This window comes from Oncorhynchus clarkii, chromosome 8 (assembly GCF_045791955.1).
Source record: "Oncorhynchus clarkii lewisi isolate Uvic-CL-2024 chromosome 8, UVic_Ocla_1.0, whole genome shotgun sequence".
Classification (NCBI taxonomy): Eukaryota; Metazoa; Chordata; class Actinopteri; order Salmoniformes; family Salmonidae; genus Oncorhynchus; species Oncorhynchus clarkii.
Genome location: NC_092154.1, coordinates 3,428,386 through 3,440,546, shown reverse-complemented (window position 1 = coordinate 3,440,546; position 12,161 = coordinate 3,428,386). Strand labels below are relative to the sequence as shown.

Here is a 12,161-nt window from a genome sequence, read left to right as displayed (position 1 = left end):
GGTTTATTATGGATCCCCATTTAGTTCCTGCCAAGACAGCAGCTACTCTTCCTGGGGTTTATTATGGATCCCCATTAGTTCCTGCCAAGGCAGCAGCTACTCTTCCTGGGGTTTGTTATGTATCCCCATTACTTCCTGCCAAGACAGCAGCTACTCTTCCTGGGGTTTATTATGGATCCCCATTAGTTCCTGCTAAGGCAGCAGCTACTCTTCCTGGGGTTTGTTATGTATCCCCATTACTTCCTGCCAAGACAGCAGCTACTCTTCCTGGGGTTTATTATGGATCCCCATTTAGTTCCTGCCAAGGCAGCAGCTACTCTTCCTGGGGTTTATTATGGATCCCCATTAGTTACTGCCAAGGAAGCAGCTACTCTTCCTGGGGTTTATTATGGATCCCCATTTAGTTCCTGCCAAGGCAGCAGCTACTCTTCCTGGGGTTTATTATGGATCCCCATTTAGTTCCTGCCAAGGTTGCAGCTACTCTTCCTGGGGTTTATTATGGATCCCCATTTAGTTCCTGCCAAGGCAGCAGCTACTCTTCCTGGGGTTTAATATGGATCCCCATTAGTTCCTGCCATGGCAGCAGCTACTCTTCCTGGGGTTTATTATGGATCCCCATTTAGTTCCTGCCAAGGCAGCAGCTACTCTTCCTGGGGTTTATTATGGATCCCATTTAGTTCCTGCCAAGGCAGCAGCTACTCTTCCTGGGGTTTATTATGGATCCCCATTTAGTTCCTGCCAAGGCAGCAGCTACTCTTCCTGGGGTTTATTATGGATCCCCATTAGTTACTGCCAAGGAAGCAGCTACTCTTCCTGGGGTTTATTATGAATCCCCATTTAGTTCCTGCCAAGGCAGCAGCTACTCTTCCTGGGGTTTATTATGGATCCCCATTTAGTTCCTGCCAAGGTTGCAGCTACTCTTCCTGGGGTTTATTATGGATCCCCATTTAGTTCCTGCCAAGGCAGCAGCTACTCTTCCTGGGGTTTAATATGGATCCCCATTAGTTCCTGCCATGGCAGCAGCTACTCTTCCTGGGGTTTATTATGGATCCCCATTTAGTTCCTGCCAAGGCAGCAGCTACTCTTCCTGGGGTTTATTATGGATCCCATTTAGTTCCTGCCAAGGCAGCAGCTACTCTTCCTGGGGTTTATTATGGATCCCATTTAGTTCCTGCAAAGGCAGCAGCTACTCTTCCTGGGGTCCAAACACATTAACCTCTTGAAGCAAGGGGGCAGTATTTTGATGTTTGGATAAAAAACGTTCCCAAAGTAAACTGCCTATTTCTCAGGCCCAGAAGCTAGAATAAGCAATGTAATTAGGATAGATTAGGATCGGAAACACTCTAAAGTTTCCAAAACTGTCAAAATATTGTCTGTGAGTAGAACATAACTGATATTGCAGGTGAAAACCTGAGGAAAATCCAACCAGGAAGTGCTGTTTTTCTGAAACTACTCTGTTCCATTGCATGCCTTCCCTCCATTTAAAGGGATATCAACCAGATTCCTTTCCCTATGGCTTCCACATGGTGTGAACGGTCTTTAGACATAGTTTCAGGCTTTTATTCTGAAAAATGAGCGAGAAAGATCACATCGCGTCAGTGGATAGCTGTGTGTCCCCAGAGTTTTGCACGAGCAGCTTGGAGCAGACATTTTCTCTCTCTCTCCTATTGAAAAAGCTACCGTCCGGTTGAAATATTATCGATTATTCATTGTAAAAATAACCTGAGGATTGATTATAAAAAAACTTTTGACATATTTCTACCAACTTTATGGATACTATTTGGAATTTTCTTCTGCCTGTCGTGACCTTCACGAGCCTGTGGATTACTAAACAAAACGCCCCAACCAAATGGAGGTTTTTGGAAATAAAAATAATCTTTATGAAACAAAACAAACATTTATTGTGTAACTGGGAGTCTCGTGAGTGCAAACATCCGAACATCATCAAAAGTAAGCGATTCATTTTATTGCTTTTCTGACTTTCGTGACCAATCTACTTTGCTGCTAGGTGTTTGTAATGTTTTGTCTGCTGAGAGAGATGTCCTTACATAAACGATTGGTTTGCTTTCGCTGTAAAGCTTTTTTGAAATCTGACACGCCAGGTGGATTAACAACAAGCTAAGCTGTGTTTTGGCATATTGCACTTGTGACTTCATGAAAATTAAATATTTTTTGTAATTTAATTTGAATTTGTCGATAAGCAATTCACCGGATGTTGACAAATGATCCCGCTAACGGGATGGGTGCCAAGAGCTTTTAACTGGCAGCTTCAATAGTACCCGCAAAACACCAGTCTCGATGTCAACAGTGAAGAGGCGACTCCGGGATGCTGGTCTTCTAGGCAGAGTTGCAATGAATAAGCCATATCTCAGACTGGCCAATAAAGAGTAAGATGGTAAAAGAATACAGACACTGGACAGAGAAACTCTGTCTAGAAGGCCAGCATCCCGGAGTCGCCTCGTCACTGTTGACGTCGAGACGTGTTTTGTGGGTACTATTTAATGAAGCTGCCAGTTGAGGACTTGTGAGGTGTCTGTTTCTCAAATTAGACATTCTGATGTACTTGTCCTCTTGCTCAGTTGTGCATCGGGGCCTCCCACCCCTCTTTCTATTCTGGTTAGAGCCAGTTTGCTCTGTTCTGTGAAGGGAGTAGTACACAGCGTCTTGGCAATTTTTTCAGTGTCTTGGCAATTTCTCACATGAAATAGCCTCAATTTCTCAGAACAAGAATTGTCTGACGAGTTTCAGAAGAAAGGTCTTTGTTTCTGGCCATTTTGTGCCTGTAATCGAACCCACAAATGCTGATGCTCCAGATACTCAACTAGTCTAAAGAAGGCCAGTTTTATTGCTTCTTTAATCAGGACAATAGTTTTCAGCTGTGCTAACATAATAGCAAAAGGCTTTTCTAATGATCAATTAGCCTTTTAAAATGATAAACTTGTATTAGCTAACACAACGTGCCATTGGAACACAGGAGTGATGGTTGCTGATAATGGGCCTCTGTACGCCTATGTAGATATTCCATTAAAGAGAGCGACCTCTCCCCCCTCTTCCTCTCTGTGGGAGAGAGCGAGCCCTGTAGTGCTGATCCTCTGGATCCTCACAGGAGAGTCATGACAGTGGTAGAAGTCATGGAGCACTCTACTAGCCGATCAATACACTTCCCTCTGATAGTCAACCAGTCAGCTGATCAATACTCTGATAGTCAACCAGTCAGCTGATCAATACAACACTTCCCTCTGATAGTCAACCAGTCAGCTGATCAATACTCTAGTCAACCAGTCAACTGATCAATACTCTGATAGTCAACCAGTCAGCTGATCAATACAACACTTCCCTCTGATAGTCAGTCAGCTGATCAATACTCTGATAGTCAACCAGTCAGCTGATCAATACAACACTTCCCTCTGATAGTCAACCAGTCAGCTGATCAATACTCTGATAGTCAACCAGTCAGCTGATCAATACAACACTTCCCTCTGATAGTCAGCTGATCAATACAACACTTCCCTCTGATAGTCAACCAGTCAGCTGATCAACACAACACTTCCCTCTGATAGTCAACCAGTCAGCTGATCAATACAACACTTCCCTCTGATAGTCAACCAGTCAGCTGATCAATACAACACTTCCCTCTGATAGTCAGCTGATCAATACAACACTTCCCTCTGATTGTCAGCTGATCAATACAACACTTCCCTCTGATAGTCAGTCAGCTGATCAATACAACACTTCCCTCTGATAGTCAGCTGATCAATACAACACTTCCCTCTGATAATCAGCTGATCAATACAACACTTCCCTCTGATTGTCAGCTGATCAATACAACACTTCCCTCTGATTGTCAGCTAGCTGATCAATACAACACTTCCCTCTGATAGTCAGCTGATCAATACAACACTTCCCACTGATAGTCAACTGATCAATACAACACTTCCCTCTGATTGTCAGCTGATCAATACAACACTTCCCACTGATTGTCAGCTGATCAATACAACACTTCCCACTGATAGTCAGCTGATCAATACAACACTTCCTTCTGATAGTCAGCTGATCAATACAACACTTCCCTCTGATAGTCAGCTGATCAATACAACACTTCCCTCTGATAGTCAGCTGATCAATACAACACTTCCCTCTGATAGTCAGCTGACCGCTGTGTTTGTCTGTCCTCAGTCTCTGACTCTCAGACCAAAGCAGAGGAGAGGAGATGGTCGGGTCAGACCCAGTCCTCCACCCCGACCGTAACATTATCACCTACTCCCAGCAACAATGCTGCTAACAAACCAGGTGACCTTTAACCTTCTCCTTTTCTATCCTCCTTTTATCTCCTCTTCCTTGTCTGTCTGTCTGTCTGTGTCTATCCCTCTTTCTGTGTGTCTATCCCTCTTTCTGTGTGTCTGTCTGTATCTGTCTGTGTGTGTGTGTGTGTGTGTGTGTTTGTGTGTACAGTTGGAAACTTAGATCTGGAGTGTGTGTGTGTGTGTGTGTGTGTTAGTTGCATTCTCTAAACGTTGTGTTTATGTTACAGAGCCGTTGGTCCTCAAGATCGACGAGCGACAGAGACTGGCCCGGGAGCGTCGAGAGGAGAGGGAGAAACAGACCGGTGTGTATACTGCAAACTGTGTGTGATCGTCTGTTGGGGGGAGGGGGAGGCTATAAACACACCCAGAGGCCTGGAGCAGCTGTCTGAATCGTCAGCTGTGGGTCATGTGACTAGGCTTTAGTCCTGAACAACACAAAGACAATCCCTCTCTGCTAGGCACACACACGCACACCAAAACATCCCGTTCACAGTCGTCGGCCCCCACACACAACCCCATGACCCCCTTTATGTAACCTGGGTACCATGGTAACGGGGGCAGTGAACCTTCACTACAACATACCACATTCCCTTAGTCATGTAGAGAGAGAGAGGAGCTACAGTACAACATACCACATTCCCTTAGTCATGTAGAGAGAGAGGAGCTACACTACAACATACCACATTCCCTTAGTCATGTAGAGAGAGGAGCTACACTACAACATACCACATTCCCTTAGTCATGTAGAGAGAGAGGAGCTACACTACAACATACCACATTCCCTTAGTCATGTAGAGAGAGGAGCTACACTACAACATACCACATTCCCTTAGTCATGTAGAGAGAGAGAGAGGAGCTACACTACAACATACCACATTCCCTTAGTCATGTAGAGAGAGAGAGGAGCTACACTACAACATACCACATTCCCTTAGTCATGTAGAGAGAGAGAGAGAGGAGCTACACTACAACATACCACATTCCCTTAGTCATGTAGAGAGAGGAGCTACACTACAACATACCACATTCCCTTAGTCATGTAGAGAGAGGAGCTACACTACAACATACCACATTCCCTTAGTCATGTAGAGAGAGAGGAGCTACACTACAACATACCACATTCCCTTAGTCATGTAGAGAGAGGAGCTACACTACAACATACCACATTCCCTTGGTCATGTAGAGAGAGAGAGGAGCTACACTACAACATACCACATTCCCTTAGTCATGTAGAGAGAGAGGAGCTACAGTACAACATACCACATTCCCTTAGTCATGTAGAGAGAGAGAGGAGCTACACTACAACATACCACATTCCCTTAGTCATGTAGAGAGAGAGGAGCTACACAACAACATACCACATTCCCTTAGTCATGTAGAGAGAGAGAGAGGAGCTACACTACAACATACCACATTCCCTTAGTCATGTAGAGAGAGAGGAGCTACACTACAACATACCACATTCCCTTAGTCATGTAGAGAGAGAGGAGCTACACTACAACATACCACATTCCCTTAGTCATGTAGAGAGAGAGGAGCTACACTACAACATACCACATTCCCTTAGTCATGTAGAGAGAGGAGCTACACTACAACATACCACATTCCCTTAGTCATGTAGAGAGAGGAGCTACACTACAACATACCACATTCCCTTAGTCATGTAGAGAGAGAGGAGCTACACTACAACATACCACATTCCCTTAGTCATGTAGAGAGAGGAGCTACACTACAACATACCACATTCCCTTAGTCATGTAGAGAGAGGAGCTACACTACAACATACCACATTCCCTTAGTCATGTAGAGAGAGGAGCTACACTACAACATACCACATTCCCTTGGTCATGTAGAGAGAGAGATGAGCTACACTACAACATACCACATTCCCTTAGTCATGTAGAGAGAGAGAGGAGCTACACTACAACATACCACATTCCCTTAGTCATGTAGAGAGAGGAGCTACACTACAACATACCACATTCCCTTGGTCATGTAGAGAGAGAGAGGAGCTACACTACAACATACCACATTCCCTTAGTCATGTAGAGAGAGAGAGGAGCTACACTACAACATACCACATTCCCTTAGTCATGTAGAGAGAGAGGAGCTACACTACAACATACCACATTCCCTTAGTCATGTAGAGAGAGGAGCTACACTACAACATACCACATTCTCTTAGCAATGTTGAGAGAGAGGAGCTACACTACAACATGCCACATTCCCTTAGTCATGTAGAGAGAGGAGCTACACTACAACATACCACATTCCCTTAGTCATGTAGAGAGAGAGAGAGGAGCTACACTACAACATACCACATTCCCTTAGTCATGTAGAGAGAGAGAGGAGCTACACTACAACATACCACATTCCCTTAGTCATGTAGAGAGAGAGAGGAGCTACACTACAACATACCACATTCCCTTAGTCATGTAGAGAGAGGAGCTACACTACAACATACCACATTCCCTTGGTCATGTAGAGAGAGAGGAGCTACACTACAACATACCACATTCCCTTGGTCATGTAGAGAGAGAGATGAGCTACACTACAACATACCACATTCCCTTAGTCATGTAGAGAGAGAGAGGAGCTACAGTACAACATACCACATTCCCTTAGTCATGTAGAGAGAGGAGCTACACTACAACATACCACATTCCCTTAGTCATGTAGAGAGAGAGGAGCTACACTACAACATACCACATTCCCTTAGTCATGTAGAGAGAGAGAGGAGCTACAGTACAACATACCACATTCCCTTAGTCATGTAGAGAGAGAGAGAGGAGCTACACTACAACATACCACATTCCCTTAGTCATGTAGAGAGAGGAGCTACACTACAACATACCACATTCCCTTAGTCATGTAGAGAGAGGAGCTACACTACAACATACCACATTCCCTTAGTCATGTAGAGAGAGAGGAGCTACACTACAACATATCACATTCCCTTAGTCATGTAGAGAGAGGAGCTACACTACAACATACCACATTCCCTTGGTCATGTAGAGAGAGAGAGGAGCTACAGTACAACATACCACATTCCCTTAGTCATGTAGAGAGAGAGAGGAGCTACACTACAACATACCACATTCCCTTAGTCATGTAGAGAGAGAGGAGCTACACAACAACATACCACATTCCCTTAGTCATGTAGAGAGAGAGAGAGGAGCTACACTACAACATACCACATTCCCTTAGTCATGTAGAGAGAGAGGAGCTACACTACAACATACCACATTCCCTTAGTCATGTAGAGAGAGAGAGAGGAGCTGCACTACAACATACCACATTCCCTTAGTCATGTAGAGAGAGAGAGGAGCTACACTACAACATACCACATTCCCTTAGTCATGTAGAGAGAGAGAGGAGCTACACTACAACATACCACATTCCCTTAGTCATGTAGAGAGAGAGAGGAGCTACACTACAACATACCACATTCCCTTAGTCATGTATAGAGAGAGAGGAGCTACACTACAACATACCACATTCCCTTAGTCATGTAGAGAGAGAGGAGCTACACTGCAACATACCACATTCCCTTAGTCATGTAGAGAGAGAGAGGAGCTACACTACAACATACCACATTCCCTTAGTCATGTAGAGAGAGAGGAGCTACACTACAACATACCACATTCCCTTAGTCATGTAGAGAGAGAGGAGCTACACTACAACATACCACATTCCCTTAGTCATGTAGAGAGAGAGAGGAGCTACACTACAACATACCACATTCCCTTAGTCATGTAGAGAGAGGAGCTACACTACAACATACCACATTCCCTTAGTCATGTAGAGAGAGAGAGGAGCTACACTACAACATACCACATTCCCTTAGTCATGTAGAGAGAGAGATGAGCTACACTACAACATACCACATTCCCTTAGTCATGTAGAGAGAGAGGAGCTACACTACAACATACCACATTCCCTTAGTCATGTAGAGAGAGAGGAGCTACACTACAACATACCACATTCCCTTAGTCATGTAGAGAGAGGAGCTACACTACAACATACCACATTCCCTTAGTCATGTAGAGAGAGTAGCTACACTACAACATACCACATTCCCTTGGTCATGTAGAGAGAGAGGAGCTACACAACAACATACCACATTCCCTTAGTCATGTAGAGAGAGAGAGGAGCTACACTACAACATACCACATTCCCTTGGTCATGTAGAGAGAGAGGAGCTACACAACAACATACCACATTCCCTTAGTCATGTAGAGAGAGAGGAGCTACACTACAACATACCACATTCCCTTAGTCATGTAGAGAGAGAGGAGCTACACTACAACATACCACATTCCCTTAGTCATGTAGAGAGAGAGAGGAGCTACACTACAACATACCACATTCCCTTAGTCATGTAGAGAGAGAGGAGCTACACTACAACATACCACATTCCCTTAGTCATGTAGAGGGAGAGGAGCTACACTACAACATACCACATTCCCTTAGTCATGTAGAGAGAGAGAGGAGCTACAGTACAACATACCACATTCCCTTAGTCATGTAGAGAGAGAGAGGAGCTACAGTACAACATACCACATTCCCTTAGTCATGTAGAGAGAGGAGCTACACTACAACATACCACATTCCCTTAGTCATGTAGAGAGAGAGGAGCTACACTACAACATACCACATTCCCTTAGTCATGTAGAGAGGGGGAGGAGCTACACTACAACATACCACATTCCCTTAGTCATGTAGAGAGAGGAGCTACACTACAACATACCACATTCCCTTAGTCATGTAGAGAGAGAGAGGAGCTACACTACAACATACCACATTCTCTTAGTCATGTAGAGAGAGAGGAGCTATACTACTACATCAGACTCTTGTGTACTACCTGACCCCCAACACCAAGCCTTATTGTGTGTCAGCTGCCAGGGAGGCTGTGTGGCAGGAGAGGGAGGAGAGGGCCAGACACTACTATGACAAACACCTGGAGGAGAGGAAGAGGAAGATGGAGGAACAGAGGAGGAAGGAGGACAGGAGACGATCTGCTGTGGAGGAGAAGAGAAGACAGAACCTGGAGGAGGAGAAGGTGAGGGACACACTACACACACTATACACACACACTACACACACTATACACACACACTGTACACACACTACACACACTGTACACACACACACACACACACACTACACACACTGAATATACTATACACACACTCTACACACTGGATACTCTGTACACTCACTCTACACACACTGTACACACTACACACACTACACACACTACACACACTGTACACACTACACACACTACACACACTACACACACTACACACACTGTACACACTACACACTCTACACACACTACACACACTACACACACCGAATACACTGGACACAGTGAAGAGACGACTCTGGTTGCAAAGAAACTCAGACTGGCCAATAAAAAGATCAGATTAAGATGGGCAAAAGAACATAGACACTGGACAGAGGAACTCCAAGGTGACCTCTGACAATACTAGCAACAGTGAAGAGGTGACTCTGGGATGCTGGTCTTCTAGGCAGGGTTCCTCTGTCCAGTCTCAACGTCAACAGTGAAGAGGTGACTCTGGGATGCTGGTCTTCTAGGCAGAGTTCCTCTGTCCAGTGTCTGTGCTCTTTTTTATGAGGATCTGAGGACCCAGGCCAAGTCTTTTCAGTCTCCTGAGGGGGAATAGGCTTTGTCCTGACCTCTTAATGACTGTCTTGGTGTACTTGGACCATGATAGTTTGTTGGTGATGTGGACACCAAGGAACTTGAAGCTCTCAACCCGCTCCACTACCTGGGGATGAGGATGGGGGCGTGCTCGGTCCTATTTTCCTTTAGTCCACGATCATCTCCCTTGTCTTGATCACGCTGAGGGAGAGGTTGTTGTCCTGGTACCACACGGCCAGGTCTCTGACCTCCCTATAGGTTGTCTCATTGTTGAGGGAGAGGTTGTTGTCTTGGCACCACACGGCCAGGTCTCTGACCTCCTCCCTATAGGCTGTCTCGTCGTTGTCGGTGATCAGGCCCTACCATTAGGTCTCTGACCTCCTCCCTATAGGCTGTCTCGTCGTTGTCGGTGATCAGGCCTACCACCAGGTCTCTGACCTCCTCCCTATAGGCTGTCTCACCGTTGTCGGTGATCAGGACCTACCACCAGGTCTCTGACCTCCTCCTTATAGGCTGTCTCGTCGTTGTCGGTGATCAGGACCTACCACCAGGTCTCTGACCTCCTCCCTATAGGCTGTCTCGTCGTTGTCGGTGATCAGGCCTACCACCAGGTCTCTGACCTCCTCCCTATAGGCTGTCTTGTCATTGTTGGTGATCAGGACCTACCACCAGGTCTCTGACCTCCTCCCTATAGGCTGTCTTGTTGTTGTCGGTGATCAGGCCTACCACCAGGTCTCTGACCTCCTCCCTATAGGCTGTCTCATTGTTGTTGGTGATCAGGCCCTACCACCAGGTCTCTGACCTCCTCCCTATAGGCTGTCTCATTGTTGTCGGTGATCAGGACCTACCACCAGGTCTCTGACCTCCTCCCTATAGGCTGTCTTGTCGTTGTTGGTGATCAGGTCTACCACCAGGTCTCTGACCTCCTCCCTATAGGCTGTCTTGTCGTTGTTGGTGATCAGGACCTACCACCAGGTCTCTGACCTCCTCCCTATAGGCTGTCTCATCGTTGTTGGTGATCAGGCCTACCACCAGGTCTCTGACCTCCTCCCTATAGGCTGTCTTGTCATTGTCGGTGATCAGGACCTACCACCAGGTCTCTGACCTCCTCCCTATAGGCTGTCTCATTGTTGTCGGTGATCAGGACCTACCACCAGGTCTCTGACCTCCTCCCTATAGGCTGTCTCATTGTTGTCGGTGATCAGGACCTACCACCAGGTCTCTGACCTCCTCCCTATAGGCTGTCTTGTCGTTGTCGATGATCAGGCCTACCACCAGGTCTCTGACCTCCTCACTATAGGCTGTCTCGTCGTTGTTGGTGATCAGGCCCTACCACCAGGTCTCTGACCTCCTCCCTATAGGCTGTCTCGTCGTTGTCGGTGATCAGGACCTACCACCAGGTCTCTGACCTCCTCCCTATAGGCTGTCTCGTCGTTGTCGGTGATCAGGCCTACCACCAGGTCTCTGACCTCCTCCCTATAGGCTGTCTTGTCGTTGTCGGTGATCAGGTCTACCACCAGGTCTCTGACCTCCTCCCTATAGGCTGTCTCATTGTTGTCGGTGATCAGCACCTACCACCAGGTCTCTGACCTCCTCCCTATAGGCTGTCTCATTGTTGTCGGTGATCAGGACCTACCACCAGGTCTCTGACCACCTCCCTATAGGCTGTCTTGTCGTTGTCGGTGATCAGGCCTACCACCAGGTCTCTGACCTCCTCCCTATAGGCTGTCTCGTCGTTGTTGGTGATCAGGCCCTACCACCAGGTCTCTGACCTCCTCCCTATAGGCTGCCTCGTCGTTGTTGGTGATCAGGCCCTACCACCAGGTCTCTGACCTCCCTATAGGCTGTCTCATTGTCGGTGATCAGGCCTACCACCAGGTCTCTGACCTCCTCCCTATAGGCTGTCTCGTCGTTGTCGGTGATCAGGCCTACCACCAGGTCTCTGACCTCCTCCCTATAGGCTGTCTCATTGTTGTCGGTGATCAGGACCTACCACCAGGTCTCTGACCTCCTCCCTATAGGCTGTCTTGTCGTTGTTGGTGATCAGGTCTACCACCAGGTCTCTGACCTCCTCCCTATAGGCTGTCTCGTCGTTGTCGGTGATCAGGACCTACCACCAGGTCTCTGACCTCCTCCCTATAGGCTTTCTCGTCGTTGTCGGTGATCAGGCCCTACCACCAGGTCTC

General features: G+C 46.6%; 1 protein-coding gene across 1 annotated transcript in view; it reads left to right on the top strand.

Moving 5' to 3' along the window:
• LOC139415464 (ensconsin-like) overlaps nucleotides 1-12,161 on the top strand; it is a 59,476-nt gene that overhangs the window by 24,933 nt on the left and 22,382 nt on the right. The window contains exons 2-4 of the mRNA XM_071163556.1: nucleotides 4,177-4,290; nucleotides 4,532-4,606; nucleotides 9,203-9,366. Coding sequence (XP_071019657.1) covers nucleotides 4,177-4,290; nucleotides 4,532-4,606; nucleotides 9,203-9,366 — 353 coding nt within the window. The remainder of the gene's footprint in view (nucleotides 1-4,176; nucleotides 4,291-4,531; nucleotides 4,607-9,202; nucleotides 9,367-12,161) is intronic.